Below are 17,714 nucleotides of genomic sequence, written 5' to 3'. Positions count from 1 at the left end.
GGGGCGGTGCTTTAATGGACGATGCAAAACTAAAGACAGGCAGTGCAAGTACATCTGGGGAGAGAGTAAGTGCTAAAACGATCAATTAATAATATCGACTTCCGTTCGTTCCGTGGTTCGCGTTTCAGCAAAGGATCCTTTGTGTCAGTGTTAATCGTAACGGTGATGTAACGTCCTTACAGAGGCGACGTCTGCAGATAAGTTCTGTTATGAGAAGCTAAACATCGAGGGGACTGAGAAAGGGAACTGTGGGAGGGACAAGGACACCTGGGTCCAGTGTAAAAAGCAGTAAGTGTGAACGTGTAAGAGTGATATGGGACGATTGTGTGTGTCGTTGTGAAACAGATGTGATGAGGATTGTGTGTGTGTGTGTGTGGGTTTTAGGGATGTGCAGTGTGGATACCTGCTGTGCTCAAACATCTCACCTGCACCTAGACTGGGAGAGCTGCAGGGAGGCCTGACCTCATTTTCTGTGGCCCAACATAGTGCTTCACTAGACTGCAGGTAAACACACACACACACACATACATACACACACATACACGCACACATTTCGACAGAGAAATATGGGGACACACATGGAATGTACGTACACACATGTATGCACACACATACCCACAGAGTGCAGACACACACACATACACGTATACATACACATAGAAGCATTGATAATTGATCATTAGCTTCTGAATTAAATCAGGTGTGAGAACTGATAAAAGCTGAGCTGTACACTGAACACTGTACTAATGAGTCACACTTTACTTGTGTGTGTGTGTGTCAGTGGAGGACATGTGATGATTGACGGAGACACTGATCTGGGGTATGTGGAGGACGGCACGGCGTGCGGCACTGACCGTATCTGCTTCAACCACAAATGCCTTCCAGTTCAGGATTTCAACTTCAGCACCTGCCCCGGGACCACCGACAAGGTCATCTGCTCCGGACACGGGGTACGTGTGTATGATCAACCCGTCATACTTCCTATCCATTTATAGTTACATTAACTATTGTGGAATATCTGCGTATCAAGTTCCTGTTATTACTTACAGTATGTCGTTCCTTCACCAGCCTTTTTTTCTCTCTCTCTCTCTCTCTCTTTCTTGAAGTTAAGACAAAAACACATCTTGTCATGTTACCAAGAAACCAGGAAACGTAACTTCCTCTCTCCTGAAGACTTCCCCATGGTGGAACACTTACTGTTACAAAGCTTGACACTATAGATTCCTTCCATGAACAGTCAATAAATGTCTCTTAACAGAAAACGTCACCATATCAATGATTATGCGTTTTCCTTTGTTAACTAAAAACATGCCGTTATTATAGGAAAGATGACATATTAGATCGAGCGCATTAATATAAACCTGTGATTTGCCTTAAAGCCGGAACTACTGTCAGAGCTGCTGTTATAGAAGATTAATCAACACCTTCTGGGCAATATTTAGCAAAAGAGCTGAGGATTTATATTCAAAATGTTATTTCCACTTTCCAACGAGTGGCTTGCTGTGCACTATTTATTTATTTATTTTAAAACAAGCTAATTATATGTGGATTTTCTTTTTCCACAACAAAGCTGAGAATTTTGTTCAACAAAGCTCCCAGTTCGAATAAGGGCTGGTCCTTAGCATAACCTGGACATGCATCCAGACACCATTGGAAATGTGAAATCTGAACTCAGTTGTATTTTTGTGTCATGGAATCCAGGGAGTCGTATGCAAGGGCAGAATTCTTTAATGAATTCTTTAATAAAAAAAACAGGAACAACTAAAACAAGGAACCAGACTAAGGCTAGGCAAGGCAAAGAAAAGAAAACAAAAACCACTCATGGTGCACGTATAATATAACATACCAGTAATCATAACAACTATGTGCAAACACAATGCTCCACAAGCAAGGAGGGAAAAACACAGAACTTAAATAGGGGACTAACTGGGGAAACACAAAACAGGTGAGCACAATCAAGGAACAACCTGGAACAGGCAACAAAAGAAGAAATTAAAAAAAATGTTAAGGGGGCCCTCTGGTGGCCTGGAGAGGAATTGTCTCGTTGGACATGACATTTTTGTATTTTAGACTTTCTGAGTCTTTGTACTAAAACTTTACCTGCATCCCAATTGGCATACTATCCGTCCTAAATAGTATCCGAGATTAGAATTAGTGTGTCTCAAATCGTAGTATGTTGAAACAAGTATCCCGAAGGTATCCCGGATGGTCTACTATTTCTGGTAGATTTTCGAATTGTGGGTCCATGGACACTTTTTTTAGCTAATATTACTCACAACTCCTTGCGCGACGGAGGAGGAGCTTTCCGATGGTTTGCTTCGCCGAATTCAATGATGCATTTTAGAGAGGTGTAAATGAATTGTGGAAAAATAAATCAAGGGAATGAGAAATGAAATGATATTGTATAAATTACATAAGGAATAATGAATGAAGAAAAGCTGAAATGCAGAGATGAGTTTGTTTACAGTGACGGTGTTCTGTTCCGGGCAACAATGTTCTCTTCCATATTAGTATGTCCCAGTACTTGCATACTATTTTTAATACACTCAAAAGTGTGTACTTTTTCTTCACAAAAAGAGTACATACTTTTAGTACATAGTATAATATGCCAATTGCGACGCAGGGTTTGTTATGATCCAGGATGATGCGTGTCGCACTTTGCAGGTGTGCAGCAATGAACTGAAGTGTGTGTGTCACCTGGGCTGGGCAGGCGAAGACTGTAACTCCTCTTCACCACTCAGCTACCTGGTGGTGGGACCTACAGCGACATCATCAGGTAAACTGTCTCATCGCCAGTGTCAGTTCAGTTCACTATGAAGCAAATAGATGTCCCATTCACCCACTGTAAAATGGCTCATTTTTATTTCATTAATTAGCATTCAGAACAATCTGTAAATACAAAGACAAACTCTTTTGACATGCTAGGAAATCCTCTTGCTATCAGAATATTGTTTTTAATGGTGCATCATCTCAGGGGCCAAAAACCTGAAAAGGACTTTAATAACATAATATACAGTAAATCCGATTATTTTTAAATTGTACCACAAATAAGATGTTTCACATTCTTTAAGTAAGGAATAAAACACTTAATGGCATGGCCGTTATAAGAAAAAGAATCAATAATAACACGGTTGTGTGATGGGGCCCAACACACTACAGAATGACCTGACCTCAATCACCTCAAAGTCAATTCTTTTCCAATAACAGCATGTCCCGAAGTGTTTTATACGTGTTATTATATACTTGTAGTGCAGCAGTTTGCCAGCGCTAATAATTTTTGACTTATTGATGACTTTTTATCTGTTTATAGTTACATTTGATGTCGTGGAATGTCCACAAAGCAAGTTCATTCCTGTTTTCTCTTGTGTTATAGCAGCTGTAAACAGTCGTTCCCTCATCAGCCTCACCAGCTTCTCTTTCTTCGCTTCCCTATCTCTTGAAATGAATTACAGTAGACAAAAACTGTAGCTTGTTATGTTACAGAGAAATCTGTGACTGTCACAAAGGATTGCACTGGAGACTCATTCCAAAATAGCGAAATCCTGGAGGGATTGAATATAGTAACAGTAATACCGTCTTACAGACACCGTCTGACCAATCCGAGTCATCCATTCAACAGTGCTGTGGTGCAAATACATAATTTATTTATGCTGCACCAACAGAAACTCTGCATCTTTATCAGTGTATCACTACAATACAAAAAATGTAAAATATAGCTATTTGTGTTTTGATGTGTGTATTTATTGCATTTTTTTTATGTGTCTGTTTTTTTGGATTGATTTCTGTTTACATATTCATGGTCAGCCAGTGGCATTCACCAATCACAGATGAAATGTTTTTTCCTTTTTCTTTGTTTCTGTTTTGTAGCTTTCATTTTCACACACTCATTCTTTGTCACCAGGCTCATGTCTTTTGCTGGAGTTTCAGTGAGGTCAGATTTGAGTTTGTTCTTCGTTGGGTGTTGTCGTTCCTTCCCCATTTTCTGCTTTACTCGTCCCCCTCTTTCACCCTGTTGCTTTTTGTCCATTGCTGTCCATTTTTCTCCATTTAACCTTTGTTGATTTGTTTGGGGTGATTTTGTGTGCGTGGGTGTGTGTGTGTGTGTGTGTGGGTTGGGTGTGTGTGTGTATGTTAGGTATGTGTGTATGTGTGTTGGGGGGGTGTGTGTGTGTGTGTGTTCTGAAGTGTGGTGTTTCCCAGTTTCTCCTTATTGTTTTTTTTTTTATTTTTTAATTAATTTATTTTATTGATTAAGTAAGTTATGTCACTGACTTTTAAACTGTAATCAAATTTAGGCAGCTATCAGTGTCTAGGGAAACTGAAAAAAAAAAACCTACATATGTTCTTATCTGCTCTTATTTGCTAACACTTTAAAATTTAAGGAGATTTGCCTAGCTTTTAAGAAAAATGCAAAACAAGACGAGGTTAACCATTCAGCTAGGGAAGAGGGGCTAGTGCAAATTAGCTAGCATGCCATTATTAGCACAACACTAAAGTCTTCCTGAAATATTTGTAATAGCAGTATTATTTAAACTAGAATAAACTGTATTTATAGCCCCGGACACTATAACGTCAGTGTATTAACACATAAATATACTGAAAGTTCATTGCTGCAGTAAACATGGCTTGTCTTTTTTTTCCCTCACAGGCATCATCAGTACCAACATCATCATCGGTGCCATTGCAGGATCTATTCTCGTTCTGGCTCTTATACTAGCCATATCTGCCTGGGGCTACAAGTACGTAAATGCTGGAGATTATGCTAATCATCTATGCTTTCTGACTCGTGTTCCTCTAAAAGTCTCTCTCTCTCTCTCTCTCTGCTTCTTTTCCTAAACACTCTTTTAAAACAATGAATCTTTCATGTAAATCTCTCCATGAGAGGTCCCTCATCACTAACCCTGCACTACAGAGTCATAGAATTCACTTCTCTCAGCTCCACACAGGCAAACATGCTAATTCAAATTGCTGTCCGTGATTAATAAAATTAAAGTTCATTAATACATGATTGATAAGAGCTAGACAGTCATGTCTGTTATCCAAACTCCATTTAAAAACCCTTTCTTATTGCATTTATAGACAAATAAATAAATATAATTACCTCAGGCTTCTTACTCTGAGCCTTATTGAAGTAGTAACTTTACTGATACAGAACAAAGGGCTAATTTTATATTGTTAGTGATTAGTGACTAGGGCCTGATAAATAGAGTGCTAGTTTCACTCAAACATTTCCCTCTGAGGTCAATATTTAAAAAGTTCTTTATATATTGCAATAGCAATAAGCCAAGCTTTTACCTAAAGGCTCAATTCATACAAGTCACACTAAGGGCAATCAGAAACTCTGGCAGACACACACAGTAAAAAGTAACAATTTAAATAGACATTACATTATTTTGGGGATTTTACGCACTGTCAGCTGATCTCAGTTTAGCAGTGATGATTTCAGATCAATCAGGAGAGATCAATTAAACAAACAGAAATTCTGTCCAGTTTGACTATGTTAGCCATCTATCACGTATTAGCAGGGAATATTAGCTCATGTTAGCTAGCTAAATAACTATATTGGCATATTATATATATATATATATATATATATATATATATATATATATATATATATATATATATATATATAGATAAGGAGCAAAAGTAATAACACATGACAGGAGAGTAATCAAGCAGAATTACTGTTGATCATTTTTTCTCTAACAGCATGTCCCACACAATGTTTTATTCCTTTTACATCACAGCCACAGTTATTCCCTCAGCAGTCTTTTGTTTTTCGTTTTCTTGAAGTTAATAATAATAATTAATAATAATTTTTGATAACAGCTTGTCATGTTACAGAGAAACCGGACGCACAAACCCCTCTGTCCTGAACTTATTATAACTTATAACTTATAACAATTAAAACTTATTGTTATAACAATTATACAAAGCACTGACACTGGAGGCTCCTTCCAGTTAAATAAGCATCTCCTTATAAAAATATTGGCATATGTACAATTATAATTTAGCACGTATATCATTTAATTCATAATGGCACTAAAGCTGGCAATTCTCTTGTGGGAAAACTCAAATGCAATTGTGAACGAGAGTAAATAAAATAAAATAGGTTTTTTTCTTACTTTAGTGAATATTGTGAAATAAAATTTGGTGAAAACAAATGTTCTCAATGTGGAAGAAATCAAAATAGTTCTCAGTAGTGAACTTTTGGACTATTCACAACTCTATACATACATGTTAATAGATAATCCAAACTATAAACATTATAATATAATATTAGAATGTGCCTTTATTGTTAATTATAGCGTTAGCTTAGTGTTAATTGTGTTTTTGGTCTCATGCAGGAACTACAGACAGCGGCAATTTGAAGAATCTGAAGTGCATCGAAGATTCTGTCGGTTCGTTCAACTTTTTTTTATATATATATATATATACTTGAGAAATCTTATTGAAATACTGTATGGGTAAATATCCTGTGTATTTTTTTAATATTGCGGTGACAATAGATGCACTGTATTTTGTGTAAATTGTAACAGTGTTAATTCAGGCCATGCTCATATTCTTCAGACAAATGCCACCGGGTGATTACGTAAAGAAGCCGGGCGACGCCGACTCGTTCTACAGCGACGTGCCGCAGGGCGTGAGCTCCAACTCAGGCAGCAGCTCCAAGAAGAGGTCTGCTTACCTGTCTCACCTGCAGATCTACACCTCCATCCCTTCCATCAGCCAAAACATCTCACTGTTCGGCTTCAGGTGTGCGTCTGTGCCCATTTTCATCCCTACCATCCTCATCCTCAGCCTCAGTCCCGAGCAGCACACAAACGTTTTCTTTAATGAACAGTTCATCGTAGTGTAGTTCACTTTCAAATTTCAAAAAGCTTTTGAGTGCGCATGGCTCCATCCTAAACTTTAGAAGTCAAAGGCTGTCAGTGCTCTTATTAGAAAATAAGCCATTTGAACTATAGAACAATTATTGAACAAGACTTATGACAAGAGTTAACACAATGTAGCCGTATGTAGTGCAATCAAATCAGTTTTAATCTTTAATCAGGTGTTAGAGGATGTAAAACTGCTCATACCGTAAGTAGAATGTGATGTCCCTGTTATGCGATAAGACCAGAAGTCTGGGTCGACAACTAATACATTTTTTGGCAAATTTTATTTTGAGATGTTAGAAGTATAAGTTTCTATCTGACAACTGTACTGTATTTTAAGCCATTATATCGAGCCACCGTCAACAAGGTCAAAACTGAAACAAGTTTATAAATATATAATTGACTATTTACCTAAATTAGTACATCACAGCATGTTTAATTCCCCTTATAACTTAGAAACATGCCAATGCTAACCGTTTTTATTTATTAGCCTTTCATTCACCAGCCGCTCTCTTATTTCCTCTTATGAAATGAATAAGACAAAAAATGCTTTCGTACTGTTTCGTAATGCTTTTATTTCACTTATGCACAATAACAAAATATATACAGGACTGTATTAAGTGTATTGCTATCAGATTAGTTAGTTGTTAATACTGTAGATGGCAGTAATTAAGGTTGTGTAATAGAAGCATACATGCTGTACTTTTCAAATTAAATCTAAATATAATGTAACAGTATTGGAATATATATATATATATTCCAATACTATATATAGTGTGAATATATTATTCACACTATTTTTATTATAATTATAATTATTTTTATTATTATTATTATTATTATATACTATTTTTATTATTATTATAATTATTATTATTATATAATATATTCCAATATATATATAGTGTGAATAGGAATTCCAAGTTCAAAGAAAGTAAATTTAAAACATTTAAAAATAGATTTTGTCTGAAGGATTTATTCTTAAATACTATATATTCTTAGGTTTTAATAATGGACACTAACATTCAGTTTTAGACATTAACGTACACTGTGGTTTGAACACATAATTGAGTAACACCTAAAGTGAGTTATTTGAGTTCAGCACTAGGGCACTGTACAAACTGATTGATGAATGTTTACTACTTGCTTTATAAACGCTGTATAAAGTGAAGGTGTCTGTGCTGCTCATACTGGGCCTGGATTCTGTTTGCTCCTGAAACTGTAATGACTCTGTCCTCTCTCTGTGTCACTGTAAGTGTAATATAGCAGGTTGTTGTATCACCTGAATAACAGTGTGGCGACAGTAAGTAAGTGATCGTCTTTCAACTTGGCGTTTTTTTTTAACCATGCTGTTCGCTGGGTTCGTGGTCGTCTTTTCGTCTTGCTTCTCTTTCATCCTGCTTTTCAGAGTGACGTGGTGTCTGTCATTCACATGCTCCTGCCATACACTCCATTCATTAAACCATCGATCCCTATTCATGTCATGTCATTCCGGTTCTGATGTGTTTGTCTGTCTTGTGGGGACTCGGATCATGTCGGTTATGTAAGGGGTAAAGCTGTCATGCGTTTGCCAGATGAAGTCTGGTCTATGACTTATGACTTATTCATTGTAATTTTGTCTGTGGATGTGCTGCATTGCTCTGAAGGTCCAACGGCTTGTCCCATTCCTGGAGCGAGAGAATCCCAGACGCCAAGCACATTTCTGATATCTGTGAAAACGGACGGCCCAGGAGCAACTCGTGGCAAGGTAGCACACAAGTTTTTTTTTTTGTTTTTTTTTTTACATTTATACAGTCTCAGAAAACAGATTTCTAGCTCCTTCCACTACAGGAACTATAAATGAGCTATCACGAGCTTTCAATGAGCTTTAAACTAGCTAATCTAGATTAGAAAATGACGAAACTTTGATGTAAATTTGCTGCCTTTCCATCTGACAAAGTGGTATACAGAGATGCAGAAAAAGTCATAAGGCCTTCTAGACCTGATAATAGTGAAAAGCTCTTTATCAGAGCTAAAATGAATATTTATCAAATTCAAAATTGATTGCTCACATACACATAAACTATAACGTACACAGTATGACGTACAGGGAGAAATGCTTTTTTTTCCGACTGTCCGTGACATAAAAATAGAATTTATGTAAAGCAGAATTTAGTTCTATTCAGGTAGGAAAGGAAAAATATAAAAATATGATATAAACGTGATATAAAATATTAATTCACCATTATTATTATTCATGAATAACACATATATCAATAATAACTAGTCACATAATGAAGCAGACAAATTAATTAAAAGCAAAAAATGAAAAATAAACAAATTCAGGACATAGTCTTTAAACTAAAAAGTGAGACTGTTAAAGGATTCAGTAGAAATGCAGTACATTTCCATCACCTGACTAGGAACGAGAGCAATGAGAGCTACACCTAATCACAACAATGCAAACATGGACCGCGTGTTATTACTCCAGAGTGTTGTACACTATTCCCACTAGTGATCCCATGTCTAATGCACAATGTGTTGTTGTTTTTCCGTTATTTGTAGGGAATATTAGCGGCAACCGGAAGAAGCCGAAAGGAAAGAAGTTCCGTCCTCGTTCCAACTCCACAGAGTAAGACATGACTTAATGCAGTTCATGATACTGTCAGGAGAACTTCAGTCTCCATCCTTTATAGACCACCAGTAGTCCAGTACAATGCATACAATGCCAGAGTCGGCTACAAAACAGTTGTATTTTACATCTAACATCAAAAACGATCACAGCATTTCACTCAGCTGATATACACATCATGAAGGCAGACAAATGATACAAATCAATCTTACACAAATGATCTATATTTACAAAAAAATGATAGATTTAGATTTTAAAATATACCCGAATGTCCTGTTTGCACAATACTCTGATACCTGTGATACAGTATGTGGTCACCTGCCAGTTCCCACCCACAAGTCACCTCTCCCCTATCACACTACAGCTGGGGACGGTAAAGACCAGCATGAGCTTCTTCAAAGATTCGTGAAGCCAAACAACCACGTCTTTTCAAGTACTTATCATACAGGGCAGCGTAGCACACTCAGAGGAAAGCGCTGTCTGCCCTCTTCCGCATACATGAGCTCACAGATGCTGACGATTGGCTAGAGTCGATATGATTGGCAGGGGAGAGAGTGTAGGCCATCCCTCCTACAAAGAGAATTTCGCTCTCTTGGGTCCCCACAACAGAGTGCTGTGGCATCATCGGGATTCGAGCCTAATAATAATAATAATAATAATAATAATTAATTAATTTTATTATAGCACCGGTATCAATCCCAAGGTCGCTTTTCATAGGGATTAATTATAAAGTACAGAGGGAAATTCTGGACTTACGGAGCCAAATCCTAAAGAGGCAGGAAGTTATACAGTCTTTTAATTTTCATTGCATTCAGGCTTAATTTAAATAACAACACCTTGATCTTCTTCTTATGAAATAATATCTGACAATAGGGCTAAACTGGAATAGTTATTATATATTAGATAGTTATTTATATATAACAGATAGATAGTATAGATGGTATAATAATATAAACTAAAAGATAATATAAACTTTATAAATAGCGTCTTCTCTAGTTGGTCTCCTTGGCCAAAAGTTTCCACTCTTCCTTCATTCTGTGGTTCTCTCACTTGCATCTTGGTGGGCCGTAGGGAATGTCGGTGCTGTGCTCTGCTGTCGTTTACCAACTCCTTCTTCCTTCTCTTTCCTCTCACCTGTCTTTCTCCTCCACTCTTTCTCACTTCCTCTCACTCTTTCTGTGTTCATCATCGTTCCTTCCCCCACCTCCTCCTGCAGGTATTTAACCCCTTGCTCCAAAACAGACTATTATGTAACTGAATGGGTGGAAGATGTGAATAAAAACACTGAGGGACCCTATATTAGGTATTATCTCAGACTGCTTCGTATTCCTCCCCGTATTCATTTTGCTTTTTTTATTTTATTTTATTTTTATTATGTACACCGGTTATATATTTTTGTTGTTTTAAAGCTATACATAGGGTTTCCTTTAAGGGCATCCTTCTGATTATTACCTTGATTAAAAAAAAGAAAACAAAAAAAAAACAAAGCTCAACATTATGAATTCTGTTCGCTCAGAGGCTGACCTTATGAAACTCAAAGAAGTAGACATCATGAGAGCGTGTACACTTTCAACAAACCTGTTCTGACTCCGGATAACTTCCTGACTGTTAGAAATGGCAGATACTGAACGTAGTCTTTATCAGAAAAACGCTTACTCAAGGGGAAGCTGTGTTTCAGTATTGCTTCTCAATATAGACTTCCCTTCACAGTTCCTGTCCCATGAGTGGACACTTGCAGTAACAGACATAGCGAATACTTGTTTTCTGTTCTTTCTTTTTTTTTTTTTCCTTCTTCTGCTGTGTTACTAGTTTTGTTGGACTTACAGTAAGCAAAAATAAATAAATAAATAAATAATGTCTGGAGGTGAGTATTATTAGACTAATGTGTGATATTTGAAATCCACTGGTGCGTTGGTGTTCTCCCTCGTACACATCCTTAACAGAAAAGCCATAGTGTCTTACCCCATTTGTTGTGATTTTGTGGTTGTTCACTAGTTATTGTTACCCCCTTCAACACAATACACTCGATATATTCCCTTCATAGAACTGACTGAATTTACCCTTTAAGATGACAAAAATTCGTCCAAATAAAGTCATTAATATTCCTTCACAGCTCTATGATGCCATCTTAACAACTTTGCTTATAAAGTATTTAACCAGCCCTTAAGGTGGTATGAGGACGTCCCTCAGGTTATACGGTGAGGGCAAGTCAGCAAGGTCGTTTATTGGAACACAGCCCCAATCTAAAAAAAAAGCATAAGAAATGATATTTCATTGCAGGTTTATTGAAACAGTACATTGTGCTCTCGAAACGAAATGCAAATCATTAGCTAATGATTTGATCCTCATTGTTGCAGTTGCAGAGAAATTGGGGATCTGTTGGGTTTAGTGGAATAGGAATTGCGAACGAAGCTGAAAGCAGAAAAATTCGCGGTCCAGTTGAAGGACTTTGAAACGTGTTTAGTTAAGCGTGTATGCGACAGGAAGACATTTACGGTGGATTGTGTCGTATAGACTTCTCGTAGAAGGTGATACAAGCCTAACGGCTTAATGGAAAAGTTTCACCGCATTAGATTGGGGTAATTCCTCGTATTTTCAGATGTTCTCCATTTTTTTTGCTGCTGACTTTATTCTCTTTAACACACAAAATACTCTTCAGCTCTTCTGCATGCTTACTGTTCTGCGTGCTTGTCTTTGTGTTGTGTCTTTGTCCTTGTCCTTGTCCTTGTCTGTGACATTATCGTTGCTCATCACCCCTATTCTGTGTAATCTGTGTTGCTTCACCTTATGCGTCGGTCTCTGGAGCATCCTCAGATGTTATACATTTATAGTAATAACAAGTGCGCCCGGTCTATCGTCTATTTACAATAACGGACCATTTATATTAACGAAATTTGATCAGCGTCCATTGACCTCTGACCTCTCCCACGGTTCAAAAGTGGCAGCTTGTGACCTAGACTGAGACATAATGAAAATAAGAAGACAACGAGCATAATTTTAACGCTGCATCTCTCGATACAGGACGCTGTCTCCTGCCAAGTCCCCAACCTCGTCCACGGGCTCAATCGCCTCGAGCCGAAGGTACCCGTACCCGATGCCACCGCTACCGGACGAGGAGAGGAAGGCCAACAGACAGAGCGCCAGGGTGAGACTCGGATCTTGCTGGACACGGGACGTGTCTGAGTTTTGACCAATAGATGGCGCTATATACTAAGAGCAGGGCATTGCACATGGTTTATATATATATATATATATATATATATATATATATATATATATATATATATATATATAAAGAGATTTTTCAAAATACAAGTGATTTTCTGGAATATAAATACTTGAAGGTGATGATATTTTACACAGTATATAGTTTTCCAAATAGGGTCTTTCACTTGGTGGATATTATTAAAATAGCTCATGTTACAGTATGTTTCACATTTGAACAGGATTATAATAAGAGAAATCCATAAAGATCCAAATACGCTTAACGTATGTCCTAACCAAGGTCCTTAACTGCAGCTTTTTGATTTCACAGAATAGCTACTAAGTGTTTTAAAGTGACATCAGCAAGCTCGTCATGGGCAGACTCGGGGCCCAAAATCAGTGTTTAGGAGAAGGAACTTTTCTTTCATCCAAGTTTTAAGTGTTTTACACACGCTTCCATTTTGCATAGTGCAAATCTGATATTCAGCGTACTTCTACATCAGTGTAGAAGTGAAAGCCAGCAACGAGCCTCATTTATTAATCTTATAGTAATCTTAAATTGGGTGTAAATGTTTTCATAAGCCAAACTGAACAAAATAATTCGTCAGACTTAGAAAACTTTTTTTTTTTTTTTTTTAAAGTAATGCTTATTTTCTTCGGATGCATGACGTGATAATTCACCCATAAATGACCAAGCACATTCACAACACAATCACTGCTAAACGGTGAAAGCGCACCCTCTAAGTGTATTTACTGAATATTCCAATAATGCAGCTCAGCTACTGCAGCTCATCAGCTACCCTAGACACACACTAACTCTTCCTCCTTTTATAAGACTCTATTTCATTTCTCCTAAATTAATATAGCTAGTCTTATTTGTCTTCATTCACGGATTTGTTTTGGACAGCTAACATTAATACGAAACGACCGAGTTTCACAAGATTTTCAGTAAATGTGTGTGCAAATGAAATCAATGCATCAGGCTTACAAATCAAACTTTTTGTCATTTCTGTCTTTCAGCTGTGGGAGACATCAATATAGAGAGGCTCCTTGCGATCACTCTGCAAAATCTCCGTCAGGACTACACATTCCTCCGCTTTTATACAAATGAGAAAAATAAACCCCACAAAACGAATGAATTCGAACAGAAGAATTGAAGTCCTCTAGGATTAGCGGGTCCACCGGAGCGCGCTGGGACGAAGAGCACGGCCGTCATCCTCTCATCATTGCAGTCGACCATAATGAAACAGAGGGACCGGCTTGTTGTCAAAGGTCAAAACCAGGCACCGCTGCAGTCAGTTACCCATCCAAACGAGGCAGGGGATATCAGACTGCTAATCTCGCCTCCTTTATCCTGCCCTGCCTCCCTTTTTTGGGCCAAACAATGGCCTGTCCCTCCCTCCCTCCCTCCCCCTTGTCCAGCACCAATAATGTCTTGTGATTGGTGTCCTTGTTGCCATGTTGAGAGAAGGTCATCCAAAAAACCTGCTGGATGTTAACATGTTTTTCCGAAAGCACGTAGAAACTTTCCACTGTATGCATGAGAATACATGTTTATCAACTCCTTGTAGTGCTAAAGACGACGACGAAAAACGAATATTTTAACAAGCAGGCTAGGGGACAGCATGTCTCAGAGGGAATTTCTGTAGGCTGGTAAGATTTCATTCTTTAGGCTTCTCTATTCACACAGTGTATCAACGCTAACGCTAGCGAACACATCCAGCCTTGCCATACACGCTCTCTTGTTTCCTCACACGTGTAAATATGTATAGCTTGACGACAGTGAAATGTGTGATTGTTTTTTTATGCTTTGCTTTTTCTTATCGCGCTTTTTTTTTTTGGTTACTCAGTAGGGTTTAGAAGAAACATCCGCCTTTTCTTGTTTGTACGTTCACTTTGAATCGTCTGTATATCAGCCTTTCTTGTTATTCATGAGTTTTGATTCATCTGTGTATTACCTGAATCCGTAAATGAGCCTTTTTTTTTTTTTTTAATCCATTGAGTTTTGAAACATATCTGATGCTCTCTGTAAGAATGAGGACGGCTCATAGTGCTGGAGAAGTCACCGTTGACTTTTTGATGCTTCCTGCTGACGGAAACAGCTGTATATTTGTTCGTTTCTTTTCCGACGATACAGAACGATGTTATAATCGGCCTTTGTCCGACGTACAGCCGTGATCGTTTTCCGTAAGCCGTTGAAGTTTTCAGTGTTTCAATGTTGAGTGAAGTGTCAAGGGATGCGACACTAAAAGTCAACCACGTTAGCTGGGTTTTTTTTTTTTTTGTCCTTTTTAAATCCTTTAGAAATATTTGGAACAATTTAAAGCAACAGTCTATAAACTACAGATCATCTACCACCTCCTTGTAGAATAAATCGCATATAATCTTAGTCTTACTGATCGTTTTGGGATGTTTAGGCAAGTCCATGTGATTTTATTCCCATTAAGTTTGTGAAAACATCACCTACGACCATGAAAGCAGATCTGTAACTGAGGCCACAGCGTAGCTCGTTCGGAAACGATGTTCGGCTAGATTAGACGCACAATAAGACGTAAATGCCGAGCAAACGGACATCATGCGGTGGCTTCGCATGGCAGCTGGCAGAACTTGGCAAACTTTGCCAACGATGCATGCCCAAGCTGATTTGCTTCACAATGGATGACTCGGAGAAGTTTCAGTTAGGGATGGGCGATATAGACTTAAAACCGTATCACGATATTTCGTGGTATTTTTGTGCGGTAACGATATGAAAATAGTTCAAAACGTTCAACACTACCTTTATGGCCACTCGGCATACAGTCTTGAGAGCGAAGCAAACCAAACATTGATTCAAAACAATAAAACTTTAAAAAAATGAAGAAAAAAAAAAAATCCTGACCATGGTCAAACACTAAGCTATACCGATTAAATAGGCTAAGAAATAGAATACGAGTTTTATTCACAAATTAAAATTCCAGTGAAAATGCAAACTCTCGCAGGATTTATAATCTAACCCCAGGAAAAACAAATGGAAACAAATTTCTTCCGTAAAAGCGTATATAATGTTTACATAATGCAAACTGAACAAGTCTTAAACTATGCTTTAACATTAAAACAGGATATAAACACAATAATGATTCAAATCAAGTGCAAGTTTGAAATGGAAACATCAATTCTATTTGATTTTATTTTTAACTACATACTAGGGTTGGAACACCGCCTTGTTCACGTTCTACGTGAGATGGCCACGTAACGGTGCATAACCACGTCATCGACTACATCGTCAATATCGTAGGATGACAATTTCTTATCATTGTACCAGTATATCGTGGATGATACGATATGGCACAGCCCTAGTGTCAATCATCTTCTTATAGTCATGGAAATCATCATTGTCATTTGAATAGCGCCACCTGCAGTACTGGAGTGCAGTATGCGACAGCCAATAAGAAACCAAGAAGCAACGGATATGCAAGCTTGTGTAGATGGTTCTGTTTTTGCGCAACCCTAACAAACATCGTTTCCACATGAATTACACGGAGGCCTTCAGGCTTCCTAAGGAAGAAGACTCAGTCAATGTGCTCAGTATTGTACATCATAAACTCTTACCCACCTCATCTGTACATAACCTTCATGTTCATTAAATCCTGCGTTCTGTATTCACAGGACATGTTCACTGTTCAATTCTCCTCCCATCCTGACCATCGATTCACGCCGTATCCACTCACAACCATGTGTCCGACCCTTTCTTTTTCATCCCTGTATCCTCGTATGTAAACATTTAACCCAGACAGCAATTTAAGTGCTTTACGATCATTACTATTTCAGTAGGTCTTTGTGTACACTGATACGGATTAGCACAGATTTTTAACGCTTTATTTTGTGACCAAGCCTTTTTACGTCATAACCGTCATAATTTCCTCTCTCTTATACACAAACACACACACACACACACACTGTCTTTCTCAGCATTAAAAAAAAAAGTGCATGGCTCAATGTGGTGTTGATTGATGAAGGCTGAATCCAAAGGCACCTGAAAAAAAAACAAACAACACATCTCAAGCAATAGATTCAGCCCTTTCAGCACTGTCCTCGTTTAACACAGCTGCCGTGTCATCCGCTGCGAATACGAAACACATAACGAATACGTACTGAAAGGATTCTCAGAGCAAACACACTCTTGAATGTAATTTAAGCCTATGATTACAGCACAACTGCCGTCAACGACACGTCACCCTCCAGTGGCCATGTAGGTCCACTAACTTTATATACACCATGTCAGAGTGAGGCGCGTAATCGGCCACGTTTCAGGGTTGTTTTCTTTGGAGAACGTAAAAAAAAGAAAAAATCATTTGTGAGAGGTCTGCACCTGCTTCAGGAGACGTCATAAATGCCTTATGTTTGTCCGTTTCATGAGGTCTTTTGTTTTTCGGACGCTAGTTCTCTACGAGGCTGTTTTCTTTCATAGTATGCTGTATGTAAACTTAATACAAACAATCAGCGCCTATGTTTTTTCTTACAGTTATCATTCAGTATTGTAATATATTTAATACAAAATAAACCTTTCATTGACACGATATCCGTGTGATATCGACTGACTGAATGTGTTGTGATTTAGACCGTACTGTAGCAGTGGTGAGTCATTCACAAATGTGTGAGGGTCTAGGAAAACCCATGGGATTTGCCAAAATTTGGGTTTAAATATCACCTTTTTTAAAAAAAAAACACACTATATTTCACCAAAAACACACTATATTAACTTTTTATGTTATTTGGCTTTCTTCCTGCAAAGATCATGTGACCAATCTGTTTATTTATTTATTTATTAAAAATTTGTTACATGGTGGAAATCACAGCACCATTATTAAACCTATATTTATTAGTGCTCTTTTTAGCGTGAGACAGTTACTATCCTGTTTTAAACGGTTTAAAGCCTACAACTAAATGACAACTTGGTGGAAATATGAGAACTAACAAAGCTCCATGAGTCTAATAAATATGAATATGATTCAGTCCAGGGCCGCCAGAGCCACTGGGGC

General features: G+C 37.8%; 1 protein-coding gene across 1 annotated transcript in view; it reads left to right on the top strand.

Annotated features, from left to right (window-relative positions):
• The window catches only part of adam22 (ADAM metallopeptidase domain 22), a 91,485-nt gene extending 74,222 nt beyond the window's left edge, over positions 1-17,263 (top strand). The window contains exons 21-33 of the mRNA XM_053611622.1: positions 2-65; positions 183-288; positions 385-504; positions 782-950; positions 2,665-2,776; positions 4,649-4,739; positions 6,351-6,404; positions 6,574-6,759; positions 8,528-8,628; positions 9,426-9,492; positions 10,709-10,795; positions 12,514-12,637; positions 13,717-17,263. Of these exons, the coding sequence (XP_053467597.1) occupies positions 2-65; positions 183-288; positions 385-504; positions 782-950; positions 2,665-2,776; positions 4,649-4,739; positions 6,351-6,404; positions 6,574-6,759; positions 8,528-8,628; positions 9,426-9,492; positions 10,709-10,795; positions 12,514-12,637; positions 13,717-13,737 (1,302 nt within the window). The 3' untranslated portion in view covers positions 13,738-17,263. The remainder of the gene's footprint in view (position 1; positions 66-182; positions 289-384; positions 505-781; positions 951-2,664; positions 2,777-4,648; positions 4,740-6,350; positions 6,405-6,573; positions 6,760-8,527; positions 8,629-9,425; positions 9,493-10,708; positions 10,796-12,513; positions 12,638-13,716) is intronic.
• Positions 17,264-17,714: the final 451 nt, after the last annotated feature.

Source organism: Ictalurus furcatus, chromosome 23, assembly GCF_023375685.1.
Source record: "Ictalurus furcatus strain D&B chromosome 23, Billie_1.0, whole genome shotgun sequence".
Classification (NCBI taxonomy): Eukaryota; Metazoa; Chordata; class Actinopteri; order Siluriformes; family Ictaluridae; genus Ictalurus; species Ictalurus furcatus.
This window is presented reverse-complemented; position numbering and strand designations above follow the sequence as displayed.